Source organism: Balearica regulorum, chromosome 2 (genome assembly GCF_011004875.1).
Source record: "Balearica regulorum gibbericeps isolate bBalReg1 chromosome 2, bBalReg1.pri, whole genome shotgun sequence".
In the NCBI taxonomy this organism is placed as follows: domain Eukaryota; kingdom Metazoa; phylum Chordata; class Aves; order Gruiformes; family Gruidae; genus Balearica; species Balearica regulorum.
Window position 1 is genome coordinate 100,275,444 of NC_046185.1, and position 24,439 is coordinate 100,299,882.

Here is a 24,439-nt window from a genome sequence, read left to right on the forward strand (position 1 = left end):
TCTGCTGTAGAAAGTACCCTCCAATGGAAACAAAAAGGATAAAATTATCATTAGAATGCTGAAACAAAATACCAATACAGTGTTTTGCATTTGCTGACAAGACGTGGTTCACACAGTCCTTTTACCTTATCATTGCTACCAGTCCTAAACTGCTACTGTATTTGTCATCCCAGTAAGGCTCCTTCTCTATCCCAACAGGTACGTAACACTCATCCTCACTCCCTTCCTCTGCATTACAAACAGCATAGAGAATCTTTTCTAGGCGAATTCCAGTACACTTTGGCCACTTTTACACAAATTATTAATTCCTAAATATCATCAATTACAAACAAGAACAGTTCGTTTCTTACTAGATGTGTTTTGCCACATTTTAAAAATAGTATTTTAACTTTTAAGCACAATTATATGCAATGAAATGTTTTACACACAATACCTATTTACTCTTTCAAATGTTTTTATGTATGCATTAAAATCACGGCTTGTCCTGGTCACAGCTTTAACAAATTATATGTCTGCATGTCAGTTGGATTATAATTTATTCTTCTGGAATTATGAAGTCTTTAACTTAGCAGTGTGAGGAATAGATTTTTTAAAAAATGTATTTTCCTTTATCAAAGCTGTATTGATCACATGCTACAGCAACATGTCCAACACTTCTGCATTGGTCAACATTTTCAAGCAGGTACAAATGCAAAAAGAGACAAAACACTTACCTTGGGTGGTTTTCTAGATGATTGGCAAAACAAAAAGCAGCAACGACGATGAGAAGTATGAATACACCATTCATGTAAAGGGAAGGGGCAAAGAAAAAGAAAAGAAACAAAGTCAGTGTACATCACTACTATTATCTGAACTTTTCTGTAATCCACAATGTATTTAAGACTAATCAGATCAGAAGATATTTATATGATACACCACAGACTTTTAACCAGCAATTACTTAATTACTAAAACAGCCCCACATTGAAAAGAAAGGAAAATGTCAGATTCCTTATAGGTATAAAAATCTAACAGCATTAAGTTCCAGAAGGAAGACAAGCATGCGTTTTGTCATGGAAGTCAAAACACAGCCCATCTTTTGTGGCAAACTGAGCCTGCAAACTGGCAGACCAAGGTGCCAGGATGAAGCCCCACTGACTTCAGCAGTGTTACACACGCAAGACCAAGGTAACAGTCAAATAAATGTTTCTTGTAGACATTATAGAAGTGGGAAGAAAAATAAACTTGTGTTATTCCTAGCCACAGAAAGCCTACGTGGAGCATAGGAAGCCAACGCAAAAACAGTTACCCTTTACACACAACTCCAATGAGCGCTGTCAGAAATAAAAGAGAAGACAAACCCCCAAACTAAAGACACCAGTTCAGTGTACTTCAACTTGTCCTTAAATGCTTTTCTGCTTATGCTGGCAGCCATATGGCCACATAGTAAATTAAATCAGTCTGAGGTTTTTTGGTGAGATTTCTTTCTTTCAAGTGAGATTGCTGCCCTGTCTCACTGTGCAACCCTGTGCTCGCTAATAACCACTACAAGAGAGGAGCTGAAAATGCAGTGTAGAATTAGACTGACTTAGGCCATTCATGAAAACTGCAACCTCAGGCATATGTTTAAATTTTGTATTGAAATGAGAACATAGTAAAGTTTATAGGGATATGGATGAAAGGTCTCTATCTACTCAGCAACAGACACACTACACAAAATTCAAAGACATCAAGAGGCTATAGTCTCAGTGCATAAACACATGGGACCAATCCATGCTTTCACCCACCAGACTACAAATATGAACTCCACCAAGTCAGAAGGGGGGTGGGGGTGTGGAACACCACCACTTTAGAGCAGTTTTCTTAGCAACCCACAATACAACGGCTCAGCAAAAAAGCTGAAGAGTCACAAATCCACAAACACATCTTACACAATCTTTTCTGCCTACTCTCAGCTCGTACCTTAGATGACATGTCTGCCTAAACCAGAAGTTACATAGCTGGTACGTGGTACTGGTATAAGGCAAACATACTTTGCCCCTGAGCCAAACCACTCATTGCAGCTTTACCCTTTCATTAATGGTGGCCACACAGGCTCAGCTCATAGCTACTCATGTCCAGATGGCTCAGAGCTTGTGCAGAATACACTCTAATTGAAAAACACATTTAGCTGTACCTTGAATATTTTTCACTATTTGGAACTTCCAACTAACCAACTCACTGTAACCTTTATCCTGGCAGTGATTCAGATGGAGACACTCTGAAATACTTTCTTCAATCAAAAGATTCAGATAATAAATAAAAACTGTTCACAGTTTACCAGAAATCACATCTGTAGCAGCTTAAAGATGTGCTATAAAACCTGCATTAGCCTCAATCAATTTTTCAAATAAGTTTTTTGGTTTGTTTGGTGGGTTCTTTTTTCAACACATGCTGTATGGTTTCTTTCCCAGAAACCAGCAGCTTTCAGCTTCATAAATAATTGAATTTGTCTCAATTTTTACCAAACACTGACCATACAAATGTGGCGATTCAGTGTCACAGCTGGGGCTGGGGAGGAGAGGGCGAGGAGGGACAGACCACAGATCACAGAGATACAACAATTAGAATTTTTATTTCCCGGAATTTTTAATTCCGTGTCTAATCATCCATGGTGTCAATGACAACATGCAGGTATACCTTTCGAATGACAACAAAATCTCATCTAAAGTGGACAGCTAGTACACTTCAAGAAATTATCAGAGTTACCTAACCTTGTAACGCGTCTGCACAATGGCAGATTTTGGTTTAACCTGACAAAGGACATCTTCCATCTTCACACTCAGAAGACTGACTTTTCTCACGTGCCTAGAACTCAAACCCAAAAGTAAATACCACCAAGTGCCTGAAAAACATTCTTACAGGTCAGAGGAAAAGTATGAATTTCAATAACCACAAAGCCCACTGAACTTCTGAACTTCTTCCTGCCTTTCTCCTTAAGCCATCATGACTTTAGTAAAATATCACTAGAATGATTTTCTAACTTTACTGAGCAGTATGTCTACTGAGGGTATCTATACAGGCTTTATCTTTCACAACAGTACTAAGCCTCTCCTGTCCTGCCTGGCTAACACACATCAAGATCGCAGAGTGTGTAGCTACCTCCAATTTTTATCCAGACGGAGAAAACCAATTTCTAGAAAGCTTTTTGCTAATGCAAACTTTTTTTTTCCTATTGTCTCTTGTTAAAACTAAATGCTTAAATTTAAAAATAAAACATAATGCTTAAATTTAAAATTTAAACATAATGCTTCTCATGTTTGCCAAGAGAAGTGATTCACAAAATGTCAGTTCTCATGTTCTATGCTAGCACAGGAATGAGAAATATTCCTGATTGCATCCATGTTTTCTCTGTGCCATCTACCCACTGCCTGTGACAGTACACGATGGAAGTGCATTTCGCTAGTAGTTTAACAACAGCAAAGGTTATTTCTTCTTTTTTTTAACTACCTACACTATTTCACAGGATATAAAAAGTTGATATAAGCTGGCATTATGTATTTGGACTAGAAAAATAGTCCCATGCAATAGGAAGCAACAGAAGACACTCTTGCCTCCAGAAGTACACAATACTGTGATCTCAAAGACTTAATCTCAGAACTACACCTGTTTTTCGTCCCTTAGCAAGTGTGAATAGCATTCCCAACCAAATGTCACTTCTACCAGAAGGAAAAATATTTTATATGTCAAAAACACTTGAAATAACTGTTTTTTCTCCCCATTCCATATAATGGAGTTTTATCACCCCACCCACCCCTCATTAAGAACGTCACCTTCAGTAGGGGCAAGATACATTTAAAAATGAGAATGTAGGTATAAAACCAGGTGCTCCACATTGAAGGAGCCAAAGGAACAAGGCATCTTTGAAAAACAGGTCTTAGATTCTTTGGAACAATATCCATGCAGCCCAATTCATCTCCTATTTGGCTGTGCTAAGACGCCAAGTAGGTCACAATTGTGCTATAATTATTTCACATTTTGGAAAGCATTTGCTGGATTCTTTTCCTTTCTCACAATTAGTTAATGAAGACAAAGCAATCATAACCAGCTATGTTAAGTAACCACATATAATATCTATAGCAGATGATGAATGAACCACATGGCTTTGCAACTTGCTCTTCTGACTACACCAGAAATCATCATCTAAAACACTGAGTCTGAAATACCTTTTTGCTCTCGTCACATGTGCAACCACAGCAAATTCATGGTACTCTCTGTTTTCTGAAATATATAACTAATTGATTACACGTAGTAGCTACATAGTCATTGAGGCACTCCTCAGAATCGCTGGTCAAAAGAATTATTACAAGCAACTACGAACATACTAGAAAAGGGACAGAAGTCCTCAGATTTTTTATGCTGAGTTGAGAAACGAGTCTTCCTTCTTTCCTCTGTAAGCATAAAGATGAACAAATCTAAAAGATCATCCTGATAGATAAAAATAATATTTTTTACATTCCACTGCTCCAGCATCTCTGGAATCCAAACACAAGCTGTTCAAAACAAGTATTATAGTTCTGAGTTTTTAAAAATTTTTTTGTTTTTTAAATCAGGCTGCCTGATAGCTCAGGGTGAGAATATCACTAGCAGTGTGTGTTTGCCTCACTCAAAGGCAGAAAGCAAGGGAACAAACCAGTGGTAGGATCATCATAACAAGTGCACCTTGCTTTACTGGATTGAAGTAACTGCACTGTTTGTTTATCCATGTATGTAAGGCTGCACCCGAGAGAGCAGACATTCAGCACTCCTAACTGCAAACAATGTAAATTATGTAGAAGCAAAGAGATGATGTTTCTCCTATCTTTCACAGTAAGATCACACAGCTCTAGGACCTTTCGTTGTCTCATGGTTTATCACTGCAGGCTGTTACTTGCAGGCTGGATACCAAGCATCTTAAAAAGCATGCCTATATATTATTAATGGACACTGTACTAAGTAAAAGCACGTATCTAGAAAAAGATCGCAGTAACAGTTTCAGATGATCATGTACTGCAAACTACTGGCAGTACACCATTTTCTCTAGAAAGAACACAGAAAAAGGACATGCATTTGCCCATTCCCCCCTTCTATTTTCTAAATACTAAAGATGATCAAAGAACACGCTAGAGGCAATGCCTTTAAAGGGAACAGTGTCCCACCTTTGTGCTTGGCTGGGGCACCTCCTATAGCACTGACCAGTGAAGTTGGTATCACAATTCGATACTAGGATTCCTGGAAGAGTTACGTTACATACTGCTTGACACATATACATACACAAGTATAAATAATTAGTTATTTTATATTCTTGCATACAGTGGGCAGCACATACCCTGTATCTGTTTAATCCTCCTATGCAGCAAAAGTCTGTTCCATAGACAAAATAATCCTTCGAAGAACAGCAAAAGAAAAACAAGCCGCGGGTCCGCCCCCAGCCCCGGCCCGCCGGGCCCCGCTCCGCCTCCCCCCGCGGCGGCCGGCTCCTCGCAGCGCGGGCAGGCGACAGGACGCCGGGGCTGGCTGCGGAGGGGAGGGGTGATGGAATAAGGCCCGTGAGAGGGAGGTCGCCGTGAGGCGCTGAGGAGAAATGGGTGCTCCTCCCGGAGGAGCCAGGAAAGGAATCGCAGGTGCTGGGCTTTTCTCCTGGGTGGTGTGTCACCCCGGCGCCTTTCGGTTCTCCTTTCGTGGCGCTGGGTTGCTACGTTCAGGGAAGGGCAGGGGCCGGGCCGGGCGCAGCCTGTGGCCGGGTTTCCCTCTGGACCGGAAACCTTTTTTTTTGAGGAATGGATTGAAAGCAGCCCTGAGGAGAAGGGCTTGGGGGTATTGATTGATGAGAAGCTCAACATGAGCCGGCAGTGTGCGCTTGCAGCCCAGAAAACCAACCGTGTCCTGGGCTGCATCAAAAGAGGTGTGACCAGCAGGTCGAGGGAGGTGATCCTGCCCCTCTACTCTGCTCTCATGAGACCCCACCTGGAGTACTGCGTCCAGCTCTGGGGGCCCCAGTACAGGAGAGACATGGAGCTGTTGGAGCGAGTCCAGAGGAGGGCCACGAAGCTGATCAGAGGGCTGGAGCACCTCTCCCATGAGGACAGACTGAGAGAGTTGGGGTTGTTCAGCCCGGAGAAAAGGCGGCTCCGGGGAGATCTCATTGTGGCCTTCCAGTACCTGAAGGGGCCTGCAGGAAAGATGGTGAGGGACTGTTTATGAGGGAGTGTAGTGACAGGACAAGGGGTAATGGGTTCAAGCTGAAGGAGGGTCGATTTAGATTAGATGTTAGAAATTCTTTCCTGTTACAAGTGGTGAGGCACTGGCACAGGTTGCCCAGAGAAGCTGTGGAGGCCCCCTCCCTGGAAGTGTTCAAGGCCAGGTTGGATGGGGCTTTGGGCAACGTGGTCTAGTGGAGGGTGTCCCTGCCCATGGCAGGGGGGTTGGAACTAGATGATCTTTGAGGTCCCTTCCAACCCAAACCATTCTATGATTCTACGATTTTAACAAGTAAAGCAATTTGAGCAAGTGCCTGCATAATAAGGCAGTAGTGATCATAATCAGAAACACCACCAGAAACAGATGCATACTGCAAAAAGAAGTTGCTGTCTCACACTGTATGGAAACATTGTATCAAAAAGTTGTGCTACTCACTGCAAACCTTATGATATGCACAAAAAGAGAAAAGTCAGACACTGAAATCAGAATGATAAATACTGCAGTGCAAGTTAAACAAAATAGACATTACAGTAGCAGAGTGACTTCCATGACACGAAACAAACCTAGAAAATGCCTGGATATTTCACCGTAACAGGATTTCACTCTTTCATCCACTACAACAGTGACGAAAGACCAAAAAAAAACCAAACAAGGCACCACAGGTTATGAAACCAACACAAGTTCATTCAAATAAATGAAAGGCATTATATTCTGACATTTACAAGATGAAAAACAAAGTGACAACTGCCCTGGAACACCACTAGTCCCCACCTTACCTTCCACTGCCAAGTCCTGACTATTCTTACTGCCCAAGGCAGTATTATTCCAATGCCACTAATCTGTTGACATGAAGTTCAAGTGCTTCTAATCTTTACACAGAAGCCTTGGTGTTCATGTAAAACCAACCTCTACTGACAGCCTGAAAAAGGGCTGATACCTGTCCTACATGCAACAGCTTGCCACTTTGCAAACAGCAATCGGCTTAGAACAGTCACAACCCATAAGCAGAAAGATTAATCTATCACTTTGCTAGAAAGTTCACTAAAAAAAAAATTGTCTATCGTCCCGCATAAAATAAGCTGCTTTTTTAATAAAAGTTCCATGTCAGTTAATTTTACTGAAAAGGCAAAAATTGATTAAAATTGTCGTTCTGCTCTGACAAGAGACTGACTGCTGAGACCCCATCCAGAACTTACCACATTACTCTGTTTTTCCCCAAGTCTTTAATCATACTCATTCAAACCTTATCCAAGACTAGCTATCATAATGAAAACCTGCTACACGTATTAGAAGTACAGCATAACCACAATCACAAGTATACTAAGCTTGTTCTTAACATCCAGCTAGCCTTGTAACAAAAGGGGAAGGAATGCAAGTCTACCTAATGATTCCTACTAGTTACGCTATCTAGTCCTGACTGTTCTAAAATGGCTTTTTTTTCCCTCCTTTTCAATAAAACTGAATGCAAAAGAATCTAAATGAGGAGATTTTTACTAATTAATCAGGTTGACGAAAAGAGGGAGGGGAAAAAGAATCCCATCTCAGAACCCAAGACCTTAAGACTTGTCTTGAATGATTCTTAGCCTGAATGCAATGAAACTGCTGTCAGGGCAAACATACTATAGTTCTGGAAAGTATGTGGAAACACATTCTAGAGGTGTTAATAAAATTACCGTGGCATTTATTAGGCACCCATTATTCTTATTCTGTTGCATTATTACTAGCACTCTCAAGAAGAAAAATACCCCAAGTATTAACTGGTATTTCAACTCTGTGCACAAACTCTACTGAGACTCTCACACCCAACCAACTAGTCACCTGGGTTAGCTACTCCCAGCTATTAGCTACCTTGTAAGCCTCCATGTCAATGGAAAGTGTTACCTTTCAAGCCTAGCACTCCTGAGAAATTCCTTCAGAAATGCTGCCTGTAAGAACCATCAAAACACTAGGCTACAGTGAAGATACACCCCTTGTGCAGGTAGTGCTCAAAGCTACTTGAAAAATATACTGCTATTTTATCACTGTATATAGTATTTACTGCCATACAGATCACTTTCAAAGGCATGTGAAGGAAATCTGATAAGCAACATAGCATTTCATAAATTAAATTTTACTCTGTTTGCCTGTTCAAAACTCAAGCATTACAGTTTGCTACAAAGATATAAACAGCCATTAGCAGCTTCATTGATGAGGTTCAAGACAGAAGTTCTCTAGTTAGTGGAAAGGCTATGTACTGGAAAGAATTAAACATCAGGTATTAACTGAGTAACTAGATCTGACCCTTAGTTGTAACACCTTACTTAGTAAATGGAAAAAAGGAAAAAAAAAATCACTCTTTTTGCTGGAAGGTAAGCATATTCTTTCTTATTTGATCAGGACAAGGATATGGTTGAGAAGTTTCTGAAGATACATGTGCAACAGTCCTGACCATGTGTTCAGGCTGGACAACAAACAAGAACCCCCAAGTCTCACCATCACATTCCTTTACCACGACAGGGAAAATTATCGTTCAAATTTCATTTACTTTATGTTACTAATGAGATTTCAAGAGAGATGCTAATTGAGCTTGACACTTCATCCTTTCACACAGCTCTGCAAATGCATGTTAGCATTATGAAAAAGTTATCTGAGACTCAGCAAAATTCACAAATTACTATTTTAGTTTCATCCTAGCATGGGTTTTGAGTTACATGAATATTAAATGAACTTATCAGAAAGAAAACACTGTTCATTAATTTGTATTTGAAATTAAAACTTTACCCAGGTTTGAGGACAATACACATTAGCATAGCAAGGCATTATGTTATGTATGTAATAACATGCACTTGGTAGTAACGACATCCACCTACACGCCACGTGCCGTATGGTAAGACATAAATGAGAAGAGCGACACATACTCCAGACTTCTATGCAACCACTATAACTAGCACTGTGGAAAAATAAACTAGATCCCTAAATTTTCCTAGACTGAAACATGAAGTACACACCACTTATGTACAACAAACCAGGAAATATTTAGATCTGCAGCAACAATAAGAGTCTAACATCTTTGCAGGGGAAAAAAAAAACAAACAAGGATCATCTTATGACTGGAATATATGACTTTAACAGATTAAAAACCCCAAATGATATTTGAATCCAGTATTAAGCAAATTTGTTTTCTAGATCTAATTGAATCCTAAATTGTTGAATTCATGTTCTTAAGGAAGTCTGGCTTTATATGCTAGAGAATAATAGAATCAGGAAAAAAATTAAAAAATTAAAAAGTTAAAAATTAGAGACTGGAACATTTTTCCTATGAGGAGAGCCTGAGAGAGCTGGCACTGTTCAGCCTGGAGAAGAGAAGGCTCAGGGGAATCTCATCAATGGATATAAATACCCAAATGGAGGATGCAAAGACAACAGAGCCAGGCTCTTTTCAGGGGTGCCCAGTGACAGGACCAGAGGCAACGGGCACAGACTGAAACACAGGAGGTTCCCTCTGAACATCAGGAAACACTTTTTCACTGTGAGAGTGACCGAGCGCTGCCACAGGTTGCCCAGGGAGCTGGTGGAGTATCTCTCCTTAAAGATATTCAAAAGCCATCTGGACATGGTCCTGTGCAACCGGTTCTAGATGGCCCTGCTTGAGCAGGGGGGGTGGACCAGGTGACCTCCAGAGGTCCCTGACAACCTCAGCCCTTCTGTGAAAAATGCTAAAATCTATTTTTTAACGATATTTTGGCATAGAGTAGTAGCATGAACATTAGTATAAAAGATGATCTGCAAGGTTTGTGATTCAGGAATTTGTAACCATTACTATCATCCCAGACTTGTATCAATTAAAAAAAGTCAATAAAAACCACCTCTAAAAAAATCCTTTGGTGACATGCTCCCCACACCAACCCATATATATCAGTTTCATAAAAAGAAATTTTCAACATGAAATATAAAATTTGTGGCAGCTCAGCAACCTTCAGTAGGGTTTCACATCTTTTTTTTATGCCTGAAATTTCTTCACATCTCCGAAAAGATACAGTCTCCTATGAAGACTATTATTCATTGTGCCCATCAAATGACATTATCAGGCAAGGACTGGCATCCAAGTTTCACCTATTATTTTCAGTGAACAAGTTTGAACTACTTTATCATCACAGTAGCAATTTTCAGTTTTCTCTGGCAGATAAAGGAGGTTTAATTTAATCTCTATTTTCTTTAGTTCTAAGCAGATGGTCACAGTCATTACTAAGAAAGTGACTGTACAGCTCCAGTGCAAATGTAATGCTTAAAGACAAACTCTGAAAGAAAACTCAGTAAGAGCCAGAAGGCATAAAGTACATATTCAAATAATTCTCATGGAAAAAAAAAAAAGTAGTTTGCATGTGCAAGTCAGAAATATTAAAAATGGTTAAAACAGACAAAGCTGATTTACTGCTGACTTTAACTTTCTAGACAGAATCTCTGTGTAAGGGAAGACAGATACAGCTTTGAAGTGCCTCAGTGGAGAATGAGTCCACAGCTAAATGCAAGCAATTGTAGTATAGCATTCAAACTTAGAAGAGAGGCATAATTTATAATTATTTGTTTTGTTACAATAGACTTCACTTTTACAATACACACAAAACAGTTGGCCTCTGTCCCATAAAAATTGCAATTTGTTCGAAAACAAACAGCAATGCTACAGTGCAAGTCAAAAGTAAAATTCCAGATGAAGTATTAGAAGCAGTTCTCAATATAAAAAATGTTGATTTCAAAGAGTAAACGTGGACATACAGATCACAAGCACAGCAAGAATGCTGTTTTAGTGAGCATTGCAAGATAGCATAGGAGAAACAGAAGTAATCTCAGACTTCATAGACACTGATGGCTTTTAAGAAAGTCCAGAAAGAGATTACAATATTATGGTGCACAAGTCATTACTGTGATCAAAGAATTACCTCAGAACTGAAATGGATTTTCAGTATTTCCTGAGAAGACAGAAACAAAAAAATGACTTACGTCTGTTCTTATAGCTAAAAAGTGTGATCACATCTGCCAATATCCATTAACTTGCTGAATAAAGCAATAAAACATAGAGCAAGGATCTCCAGGTCACACAGTCTATAACCGTCACAGGTAACAATGCCATAAAGTCTTTTAAGATGGAGTCTGAACAATTCAAAGTAAGTTGTGGTGTTCTGCCTCATGGAAGGCTATTCATTCTCCTGCTGTCCAGAAAACTTCCCCCATTTCTGATAGTGAAGAAATTTAATCTCATTTATTTGTTCTTGTGCCAACATTATGCTGTAATTTAACACTTCAATCCAACTCTGCTTTCTACATATGGTCTCACACGTTATGCTTCTCTCCTAGTTCTAAGCACAATTTTATGTGAGTTCTCCAGTGCTCTAGCCATCTTCACATCAGTTTGAACTCGTATTTCTTAAACATAGTGGATATGAAAAGTAGAGAATATTTCAGAAGAGGTTCTACCAAGTGTCTTTTAGCATGGTAGAGTTCCTATGTTGTATTCATACTGCATTGCTTATGAAGTAACATTCATATTTAAACAGTTTGGAAAATATGTACATTCATAGAAACAAAAATATTTTCACATAGAAAGCATAACTCTAGTCTTTGCTATATTCCTACACTCCTCTTGAAGAACCATCGCCTAGGTCTTCTGTGGATTGCAAAGGGATGAATTATGAAAAATTTCAGTTTGCATTAGACATCAGGAAAGAAAGAAGGAGGCGAGAACTGTAGAAATCATTTAATTTTTGAAAGCTGAAGAACTACTTTAGCTAGGAAGTGCTAAGAACATTTCAGAAACAGAAAGGAAAACTTTGAAAGCAGAGATTGTATCTTTAACTAGGCTGCAGGTGAAATAGTTTTATCTCTGCAGGGATGGGGGAGGAGGAAAAACAGGTAGGGCTTCAAGCGTGTACTCTCTGTTTCAGGTCTGAGGTAGAATGAGTAAGCTTCAGAGTAACAGACATTGGCAACAGCCGCCCTAAGAATACCTCATTGTAATTGTTCAAGCGGCAAAGCCAGTTTAAGAAGTTTCTGCTCTTCTCCAGCTTCTTGTTCCCAGCTCCGTGCCACAGCGTCACATTTGGCTGTGCCTCTGCCAGATAAACATGGGATGAGGGGAGTCGATGCATCAGGGGAAGTGTTAGTTTGTTTTGCCAATCTTTATTTTAAAAATTATCTTCACCAATTTAGTTTACAGAACCAGAAAATGGCTGTACCAATGCAGGGAACGCGCACAGTAAACATCAACGTGCAGTTGGGAACATGAAGCCGGAGAGAGAGAGGTGAAGTTGTACTGACTGCCAGGCTACCTGCATATCACAAAAGGAGTGTATCTTTCTATTTGTTCTGAACCCACCTCCTGATAATTTAAGGTAAAGTCCCACAGCTCCTGGAAGATACCAGGCAGTAAATCATTCCTCCTGCTGTTCACAGATGTACAGATCTCTAACCATACCCCTTTTCCCACCCCAGCTGTCATCTTCTAGACCAAAGGCTTCTCACTTTTTTTTACTGGTTCCTCATGTAAAAGTGGTCTGTAAGCTCACCACCCTTACTGTCATTCTCTACTACTACTTAGTTCCAGCACACTTTTTTTTGAGACAGGAGGGCCGAAATAAAACACAGCAGTCAAGATCTCTTTGCAGCTGCACAGAGAGACAAAGCTTCCTCCTTTGTTCCCTGCTCTTTCCCAACCTGCTTCCTCAGTAGGTTGTAACAGTCCCACATTTCACAGCAAGTTTCATGTACCCTTTTATCAGCCAGCCACAACCCACCTGAAGGTCCTCCCACGACTTTCTGTGGCTGCCAGCATAGTGCTGCCAATATACTCTGTCATACCAGTATTCACCCCTTCTCCAGTTCATTTATAAAAGAAGATATACCAGACCAAGCAGAGACCTCTTCAGGACTCCACATGAGGTGTGCAGGGGTGGGAGAGAAGATTTTGGTGGGACATGTGGCTTACCACTACGGAGTCTGTGATTTTTAATAACCAAGAGAAATCAAAAGTCACAATCCATGGGTTGTGAATGGCTTCTTTTGCTCCAAAACACTTGAAGCACAAGTGTCAGTGCCTTGGTAGCTTAAAATAACTCACTGGGACCTGTAAAATTATTTTGGGTCTTGAATCTTCCAGAAGTCTTTGTAAAAAGAGGCTAAGGAAACTTGCAGAAAGAATATGTCCCTTCTAAAGGGAACAAAATCGTGTGTGAGACCTTAACTAAACCATCCACCCAATACCATTCACATAGGGATTGCTGAAAAGCATTGTAGAAAATAACGAAGTCCGACTCTTAAAAATGCTATCAATACTTTTGCTAGGCACTAATTTTTTTAAATAAGTTAACAGTGTTGGTAAGTTAACTGCAGAACTCCTTGATCAGCTTTCTCCAATTATCTGAAATGATGATGCCATTATTAATACACCATTTTCCATTGTTTCAGAAGAAAAAGTTGCAGGTTAAGAAATGCAACAATTTGAAAAAAGGTGGTACAAAAGTCCAAACCCAAAATGACAGAACTGTGTTGTGAAATACAGCAAAAACATCCTTCTACCTTAGGACCCATCTGCACAATCAAATCTAAAACTTGAGACATGAAGCAGTGTTCAGTACTTTTTTTTAAAAATATATTGCAAACAGATTTGAGGCACCATCCAATTCAAAACCTGCATCCAAGAAATAATACTCCAGGAAGAAAGCAAGGCTAGAGACAGTATTTTTGCTTCATAATCCAAAGGACTAAAAACATTTGCTTTGTTCACAGTTGTCTTCTCAATAGGTTGCAATGGAAAATTTTACAGGCATGTTAGCTTTTCTATCCCTCACTTTCTAAATACTGAGGATCGAGATAAATGTAACATGCAAAAGCTTCCTTCAAATACAGACACAGCTTTCCATCTCCATGACTATACTATAAACTGAGCAGCTACATTTTGGGATTGCAATTCTATTTCTACCTAATGTCCCTTGTGCTACCTCCCACAAAAATGTATGTCCTCTGCATGTCTTACTGAACATACCTGTACCTACTCCTCTGTGCAACATCTGTGGCTAACTAGTCAACAGAAAAGCAATGACTTCATATTTAATGTGTCTTTCCTAATTGAACCCCCCTCTTTTTAAGGCAATGAAATCTGCCCCTAACGTGTACAACCAAAACTCAAAAGCTCAATATAACATTTCCTTTAGTTATACATCAGCTATATAAAAATTACTATCAAGCTAAGTGAAAAAATAAGTCAACTGCACAAAATAGGGATACATAAAAATGGTAACCTTTTAATAGAAACCTAGCTTTCCCAAATGGCACTTTTTTAGACTAACCTGTATGAAGAAATTAGGGTAAGTACTTTAATTACTATAAGAACAGTAACTCTTGACTCTTGGGCAGATACAAATAGACATAATTTTTGTAGAGCGCTGCAGGAACCATCAAGAATTTTCTAAATCCTCTCTCATTCAAAAAATTCTCTGGGAGATAGCATTGCATACATTAAATCAAATGCAACCCCAGCTTGTCAAACTGAAAAATCCTTAGTACCATTCTACTCCCTTTAGAGGGAGGGAGAGAAGGCTAGCCTCCTTTGTACACTGAAAAGTCTCATCAAATCCTCTCCTTTGTTAGTGGGGATCCCACACTCAAATCCCCTCCTAAAATTAATTCATTCTTTATTTAAACATAATGAATAAATTCTTCAACCTTTTGGGTAGGAGAAGGGGAGAATAGGAGGCAAGTGGAAGATAAAGTTCTTTCTTCCTTATAGAAGAAAATGACAATCAGTAGTCATTTCTCCATGAATCACACAGTGGTAGACAGCAGAAGCGGAGAGTGCTTGTTATCTCCAACTTCTACATCACAAGATCTAGCGACAGCAGCATGAACACTAGCGAGCAAAGGTCCCCGCACATGCAGTTGAAGATACGAGGGGCCACAGATGCATCAACAGCCTCTCAAGTGAAATCTTGATGCAACACCTTGCAGTGACAGACAGCGCTGTGTCCCCCCAGGTGTGCTACTTCACAGGACCACCATTCTCTTTGTTAATAGCAGAGACGTGTAAAGATCAACCATTAAACAGTCTCTTCAAAATCTGCGCTGGCAAGTGTCCTGGTTTCAGCTGCGAGGGTTCATTTTTTTTTTTCACAGTAGCTAGTATGGGGCTATGTTTCGGATTTGTGCTGGAAACAGCATTGATAATATAGAGATGTTTTTGTTCTATGGACTTATTGTTGAGCAGTGCTTACACAGAGCCACGGCCTTTTCTGCTTCTCGCACCGCCTCACCAGTGGGATGGCTGGGGGTGCACAAGGAGTTGGGAGGGGACATAGACAGTACAGCTGACCCAAACTAGCCAAAGGGGGTATTCCATACCATGTGACATCATGCTCAGCATAAAAGGGGGGCTAGCCAGGGAGGGGCAATAGCAGCTCCAGGACACGTGGCTTGGGGACAGTCCGGTTTCGGGACAGGCCTGAGCGTGCGGTCTGAGTTGTACGATCCTCGGGTGAGAAACTGCATTCTGTATCACCAGTTTCGTATACTCTGTTAAGTACTGTTTTGTTTTGTTTTGTTTTGTCTTCCCTTCTCCCTTTGCTATCCTAGTAAACTGTCCTTATACCAACCCACCAGGTCTTGCCTTTTCCTTCCCATTCTCCTCCCCATCCCACTGGGGGAGAGGTGGGGGGAAGGGGGGGGGGGAAGAGTGAGTGAGTAGCTGCGTGGTGCTCAGTTGCTGGCTGGGGCTAAACCACCACAGCAAGCAATGCTGTCACAGCGGTGTGATGCTGAGCAAAGGGGAATGGAGCACCAAGATGCTGCTCTGCGCATCTGCAGTTGGGAGGAATCTTGACAAAGTGTAAAAGCCTGGGCCTAATTATAAAGAAAATAATTTTTTCAAGTATCACATTTGCTGTTGTCCTCAGACAATTTCTTCAGTGTTGTAACAATACACCGCTCTGAGAATATCATGGGTGAGACTGTACTCATAACTGGTGGGAAAATAAATCTTTCGAGTAACTGAGAATTTAGAAATAATATTATTAGTAAATGTACTTTTTTTTTTTTAATTCAGGTGAACTTTTGAAGCTGCTTTTAGAGCTTTATAAAAACAACTAGAAGAGAAAATAGGAGATTCCACAAAAACTTTCAACTCTTCCCTCCCATTGTTTGTTACTGAGATTAACTTGGCAATAGAGACAATTTCTTTAAAACAGAAAAGTAAGTGCTCAAGATCCAAAAGCTGACGGGTAAGATTTCTCAAAAATTTAAACTAAACTTAAGAAGGATGAGGTTCATTTGCTTATAAAGCCCAGGTTTAAATGCACAAAAGTACCCTTTGCTATACATAGCTGCTTCTTCACCCCTTGCTGGGTTGTAAATTAAGCTGGTGAAACAGTATTAGAGAATAAAAATGAAGGTTAGTAAATATAGAAGACAGAAAATTCAGCCCGAAACAATTTACAAGACAAACACAGGGAAGCCTTACCTCACTTAACCAACCAAAAGATCAATATTCTGAAGTGAAAAGTCAGCAATTCAAAACATTTTAGAAAGAAGGGTGAAAAAATAGCAGGACAGGTAGAAGACAGGAAAATTCGATGAAGCAGCTGACAAAAACATCTGGTTTTCACCTTTTTGCCTTGGCATATTTTATTACAACTACACATAAGCGGTAGTCTCTTCCTAACAGCTTGTTTATGTTCTGCTCTTCCTTTTCTACTCTCCTCAAATGAAGTTGGTCTTTTTATTTTTTTTAATCACTGTGCTAAAGAACTGGAGTGAATCTAAGCTAATAAAACTAAAGAACACTTTGAAACTAAATGCTGACATATTGCCAACATTAATTTTGGCCTGTATTTTCAACAGGGTCTCACTACCCCAGCTCGAAACCATTCATGCCTTGGACATTTTGGATTGAACTCCTGTACTAGAATGATCTCACATACAAATTGCAATGCTTAAGTTTCAGTTTTCTGTCTATTCTTTGACCATTTTTCCATGGATACATTTCAGATCCAGTTTTAACTTCCATGTGTTTTAACATTTGTTGTAGCAACATGATAATGAAATATACAAGCCATTACAACCACATAGCTCTTTCAAAAATATGAAGACAGCATTTATTCCACTTGCAGAGGAGGTACATCCTCAATCTTCAAGCCAAGCTTTATGTTAGGCACTAGGTATACATCTTGGAAATAGACCTGTATAATGGAAACACTGAGAAGCTCTTTGCCATAGCATCCCTGGTAATATAAATACCCAAGATGACAAACAATATCATCATGTGAGCATTCCAGGCCAGCCTATAAATAGCAATTCAGAAAGAACTGGCCTCTCAACTACTGTGCCTCAGTATGATGTGTATCTGCTAAAAATATCAATTTAAATGTGTTCAGTAATAGCATGCAATGAAAATAGTCTGTCTGAATTTTGTGAATTAAATAGTTATTTACACATCTTATCTCATTTATTAAACTGATGATAATTCACATGACTATGGTGATTGAACAAATGTGAGCGTTATCAGTATTTGACTGATCCTGGAACATGCGTATTCGCAATACTATCCTTGATAATGAAGTCCTACTTCAGAGCTTCTTCAGAAACAGCATGACTAAGTGGCTGTCTTCATATTGTGATCAGAATTTATGATTCAGAAATTAACTTCGGATTCCTTTTTGCAAGAAAAGCAAAAGGGCACGTGATATTACGCAAACATTTTTATCTCTGAGATGCTCATCTACATCTATCTACATAGACCATAAAAACATACATTCACAGAGAACGATTGCTTTGTACAAGAAAATATACTGGTTTGATACCATTAATTATTTTTCCAGAAAGAACAACTGAACAACAGATTCATACTAATGGTTACACCATGTATTTATACAATAGAGGGAGTGGACACATTCCTCAGGTAGCAGATCAGTAGTACTCAAAGTTTCAGAAACAATCAGAACTTCCTGAGAGATAATGGAAAAGATAATTCATGTATTACTCAGGATAGACTTACTCATTTTGCTTTGCCAAAAAAGGACGGCATTAGACACTGCTAGGGAAGAAAATGACAATTTACTTGAAAGTATTAATGACTTTAAAGTTTATTAATGGCTGCAAATGTTGATTTTAGCAATTCATATGGATATAGCCAAAGAAAAAAAACTATTCTTGTATCTCTGCAGCATGCCTCACCCCACTTACTGTCTATACTTCAGCCACTTCTGTTACACAAGTCAACTACTTCATTCAGTGTAACAAACCAGTGACAATAAAAAAGTCAAATGAATGAAGGAGGAGGAAAAAAAAAAAAGATTAATTAATCTGTGGTGGCACCTATCAAGCTGCTCCTGGGAGCAACACGACTAAATCAGTTCCTGTACACACATCCCTCAGCTTTGTTATTATCTTTAGAGCCTTAATGGAAACATTATGCCAAGCCTTTTTAAACTTTTGCAGGCCTATTATTGATTTCACCTCTGTACAGAGGTGGGAGTAGCAAGGAATACTCCAAATGACGATGCAGATGAGTGTACATCCCTCAGTGAACAGCAAGCAGCCCCCTTTATTCTAAGGCCCAGGAGGACTGGCTGCCACAGCTCAGAAACCACAGCTCAGTTCTGGAGAGATTCCCAGCAAAGCGCCAACATGTGACCAGCAGCACACTGCACTACTACAGAAACCAGTGAGTAACCCAGATGCACCACTGAGGACCAGTGGGATGGTCAGGGTTAATTTGCTGGACATCCAAACAGCACTACCCATGCCCACTGTGCCGGGGAGCGGTGGCGGCACCCCTGCAGGGCTACTGATCTCCTTGTTGTCCTCTCTCGCACCTCCAAGCAAGAACCACTGAGCTGACTCCCAACCATTATACGTTTTTGAACACAAGTTGCACGGATAGAAGAGTTTGCTGCTTAGAAAACTAGAGGCTGGGTAACCTTCAGCAAGCAGCTTCTAGAGTTAAGGGGGGGAAAAAGACAGGGGGTAGGTCTAGGAAACCTTAACTCTGTATTCCACTTTTTTAGTCATTAATAAGCTATATTTATCTACCATACAGCATTGAAGATTTAAACTTAACAGACAAGCTATTAAGTGTGAACTGAGGAAAAAAAAAATAAAACAAAACCATAAGTAACCAGGAAAGATATAGAAATCCCTTTAGATCGGTAACAATGCTGAGCCAGTGCCAAATAATTTTGCAGCATCCTGACACATTTTTATAATATTCTGGTTAGTTGCAGTTACAGACCTGTTTCAGAAACTCAAATATTATACAGATACTAGAAATAAATAGAAAATAATCCCAGATATAATTGGAAACTAAAGCATTCTCAGTGTTTAAGACAAGTTATTAGTCTCTGTGAGGGACAAAGATGTAAGTGTAAATACTAATTGGTTCTTTTTTGACAGATCCATGCACAGCTCTTAATAGTCTAAAACAACTATCCTTGTAACTACATCAGTTGATTATAGATTCTATTTAAAGGAAATAAATAATAGCAATTTCAAATCACAGATCTTATTCCTGACTAGCAGGACATATCTGTGTCCTGTTACCAAAAAGTGCTCTGAAATACAGAGAATGTATGTGAGACAGTTTCAGTTTCCAAGTTGCATGTTGAAACAGGAATGTGCTCTTTTGTTCTATTTTTTTCCCCTCATTTAATCATAATGAAGTCACTTGCGACATTACAACGGTTTCCAGAGCAACAGTCCAGTCAGATGTGATGAACAGAAGATAAGGGTGTGTGCAGGAGAGCTAGCTCTGTAGCCCACCGCTGATCTTGATGGGAAATTCAGCATAAATCTGTTTAGGCCAAAGAAGCAACTGAATCTGTCCTCTTCTATATGCAAGGATAGAGTTTCATATAATGGGATCAGACTAGATCAACATTAAAGAAATACAAGGTGAGGTTTTTTCCCCAAAATATCTGAAAAAGATGTATAAATCATCTGGTCTGTTCCACAGGGAAAATACATGATGTATAAAAACAAAGCAGAAAAAGCTACTGTACCACAGCACTTACAGTTGCAATAACACAAATGATAATCCAATAGCTGGCTAGACTCATCATCCTTCAGTATTTAGCTACCAGATTTCCCAACAACTTAAAGACATAATGCTTTACGAATCCAGAGCAGAAAGGGCAAGGTCTAAGTAATAATCCTAGATCAAGTCAGGTGCATATACAAGCTGGACACTGTCAGAAATATGAGAAATAGAGCATTGTGCCTTGAAATGCAGGAACGTCAGCATGAGAAATGCTGCCTGAATTCATCCAGAGATATACTTGGTCCTGTATCTATTTAGGGGTTTCATGAGGTGTCTGCAATCTTTCAAAACAGAGTGCCTGAAATGCCGTGGGTTAACAGACTCATGTGTCTGTGTCCCGGGGCATGTTATGTATATATACTACATATTAATGATTAATCCACAGCACAAAACATGAAAACTGCACAGTCAGCAACATTTAAATAAATGAGGCACAGGAGAGGAGCTTTTCTTTCTCATACTGCAGTAATACCTTGCAGATGATTAATATTTTTCCAAAAGATTCTCCTCAGAAAACTGATAGAAATATTCTGTAATCATCTCCATCAAAGCACATACCCTCCTACTGAAGGAACAGCCCCAAACAAGCATTTGAAGGAACAATTACCAGCAAAAGCAATTGTTTCCTTATTGGCATTGTCTAACTATTGGCATGAAAGGTAACCAGGAATCCTGCTTCAAAAGCAAACCAGTCTGTGAACAATCCTCCAGACATGTTGTTCCCATGAGAGCTTCATACTTCAGGTCAAACAAAACACTGAATTACAGTGAAAGGGAAGCTCTGTGGACATGGAGCACAGCTGTGAAAAAAAACTTTTGATTGAGACCTGTATAAACAAGTGATGCAACTCAAGTTTATTTACCATGCTAATCAAAGTCCAGAAAAAGAAGATGGATAATTTCTCTGTTTAAACTGGAGAGAAACAAAAAGACAACTCCAGGAAAATATCGAAGTTCTAAATAGTACAATGAGCACCAACACACAGCATTATTTCTGCTTCTAATGGTACTTCTACACTGTTGTGCAATCTTCCAATGTAGACAGACACCTATCTACAAAACCACAGGACTGCAAAAAGGGATGAAATTTCATGTGCCGCATCAGGTCTCAAACCAGCACGTACTTTAAGTTAAAGTCACATTTTATGGATTTCATGTTTTGGGATAAATAACTACAACAGACAAATGACAGTAGCCCTGGTAAACTTGGTATCTTGGTCACTAATTTTCCAAAGAAGGAATAAAATCCATCCAATGCTAGTCCTAGAGAGTAGTTTAGTGTATCCAAAGTAAGCCTATCATTACTGCAATATGAGTAGCTAGCTCCTAGTTAAGCTTTCAGAGGGGTATACTGCAAGAGAGATTTTGGAAATGTATGCTTTAATCTGGGGAGGCAGCAGCAGGGAAAAGAATACAGGAAGATCTGGGTGACATAGTCATTTCCAACTAACTGAGCAGCTTAAAAGCAGATTTTTACAAATCTGAAATCTGTCTAAGCTTGTTTTAAAAAAAAAATAAAAATTAGTTACATGGCCCATTTGAAGAGCTGTCTCAAAACAGTTTTTCTTAGGTCGCCTCATCACCCAATAGCAACTCTCTTCCAGAAACACATTTCACACATGGGGGAGGGGTGTGTGTGCATGGGGGCGGTGCGAATGACAAAAGGAAAAAAGTGTACTCTATACACTGACTATCCTTTAGCAATCTGTGAATTCCCACTGTACTTTCATGGTCAGATCTGAGTTGTCCCCCAGGAAGCCACAATAAAATATATCCCAGACTTCCCTGAATGAAAGATTACTGTTCTCACACACCTCTCACCTTGGTACCAAAACCTGGCACAGCCTGGAACATAAAATCAAAGTTAGAATTTAATACCTTCGCACTGTCTTCTCCAGAAGGGAGGCACAACATGGTAACATTAGACAGAGCCTTGAGCATCCCTGTCACCCAACAGCAGCAACAACACCAAACAGCCTGCACCCAGCCTACCTTCACTCTTCTTTCATTGCCAACAGCAACACTAAATTAACAGTGGGAGAACTGCTAAGAATTCTCAAACACCTCAACCTTAGAAATATTCTTCTAAGATGTCGTCAGAATCATTAACACCTGACATGAACAACTAATTCAAAGCCATTATCTACATATGCTCCCTCCATTTTACCTATAGGGTTGTGTGAGGTCCTAGAGCTTCCAAATGCTGCTCTACAGCAAGGGAAAGCTTGGTGACTCTCTAGCAGGGAAAAAGCGCATCTTTGCTCTCCAAGTCTTGCTCAATTGTTTCCTTTACCCACATCCTGCAAAGAGCTCCACAGTAAAAGCAATTATTTACTTTTTTTTTTTCTTCCATGCCATAACTGAAAAAGTAATTAAGTCTGGAGGGTTGTTTTTTTCTTAAATGAGTTACAACTGTTCCTATGCTAGTCACTTTTGTATATCTTTATCATTCACTTCATTACTCTTCAAAGATAACAGAAAAGAATCTTCTCTGCACAGCTGTCTTGCCACCATGTACAGATAATTATTTGAATTGATGGTATTATCTGTGGATGTAAAACAGTGCTGAACAAAAATGCTAAGGTACTAAAGAGGACAAAGATACAAAATATAAAATACAAACCCCCAAAACTTAATAAAAGCATAAAGCCTAACTAAAAAGACCTACTTTCTCATGTCTTAGAGGGAGGAAAAAATTAAATGGAATAAACTTCAAAACAACCAACACACAAGCAGATGCACTTCTTCAGAGAACACATTTCAAATGTTCCTGCATTCACAGAAAGCCAAACCAGACAAGTTACTTCCATTAACTTTTTTTTTCCCCAAACCAATTCCTGAAGAGCTTTTAAAAGCTGTCTATTCTTCATTACTGCAAATTACTTCCATAATCTCAAAAAATCATGACACAGGATTTACAGCAATTTTCCCTTCCCAACAGAAACCAGTGCCTTCTGACCTAATTCCAACTAAATCACCTCATCTAAGCTTCAATTTGTATCAGAGGATTTTCTCTTCCAATGCTAAACACTGACCATTCTATTTGCAAACTCCTGCAGTCTCTGTGTGAGAGATCGCCTCTACTCTCAACCTCTGCCACAAGCTGAGGAAAAAGAAAACGTTTCCCAACAATTCAGTTTCCATTTTTTCCTCCAAATCCAAGACATGGATGATTCTAATTTAGTGTAACTGCACCTACGCACCATTGTCTCTTCACAAATATTTCACTTCTCTGTCTTCTTGATGTCTATTATTTACTAAAAAGGTACTTTTTTTAACATCAAGGTTGTCCATAATAATGAAGTTCACGGAAACCTAACATCATTTGCTTCAGCACTTGGTCTTTCAGATACTCAACACATCTTAACAGATACCAGCAAATACGTTACTTGGTATCTCTTATTTAACACTCTTCCCAAGCACGACTACAGGCTGGGTGAGGAATGGATTGAAAGCAGCCCTGAGGAAGAGGAGGACTTGGGGGTATTGATTGATGAGAAGCTCAACATGAGCCGGCAGTGTGCGCTTGCAGCCCAGAAAGCCAACCGTGTCCTGGGCTGCATCAAAAGAGGTGTGACCAGCAGGTCGAGGGAGGTGATTCTGCCCCTCTACTCTGCTCTCATGAGACCCCACCTGGAGTACTGCGTCCAGCTCTGGGGGCCTCAGTACAGGAGAGACATGGAGCTGTTGGAGCGAGTCCAGAGGAGGGCCACAAAGCTGATCAGAGGGCTGGAGCACCTCTCCTATGAGGACAGGCTGAGAGAGTTGGGGCTGTTCAGCCCGGAGAAGAGAAGGCTCTGGGGAGATCTCATTGTGGCTTACCAGTACCTGAAGGGGCCTACAGGAAAGATGGTGAGGGACTGTTTATCAGGGAGTGTAGTGACAGGACAAGGGGTAATGGGTTCAAGCTGAAGGAGGGTCGATTTAGATTAGATGTTAGGAAGAAATTCTTTCCTGTTACAAGTGGTGAGGCACTGGCACAGGTTGCCCAGAGAAGCTGTGGATGCCCCCTCCCTGGAAGTGTTCAAGGCCAGGTTGGATGGGGCTTTGGGCAACGTGGTCTAGTGGAGGGTGTCCCTGCCCATGGCAGGGGGGTTGGAACTAGATGATCTTTGAGGTGCCTTCCAACCCAAACCATTCTATGATTCCATGTTTACAACAGAGCAGCCATTTATCTTTGCCCAGTGAT

At 39.9% G+C, this 24,439-nt stretch overlaps 1 protein-coding gene across 5 annotated transcripts in view; it reads right to left on the reverse strand.

Annotated features, from left to right (window-relative positions):
* The window catches only part of KIF13A (kinesin family member 13A), a 120,035-nt gene that overhangs the window by 72,871 nt on the left and 22,725 nt on the right, over positions 1 to 24,439 (reverse strand). For all 5 annotated transcript variants that reach the window (XM_075745141.1, XM_075745137.1, XM_075745136.1 and 2 more), the window contains one exon: positions 714 to 726. In XM_075745141.1, coding sequence (XP_075601256.1) covers positions 714 to 726 — 13 coding nt within the window. The remainder of the gene's footprint in view (positions 1 to 713; positions 727 to 24,439) is intronic.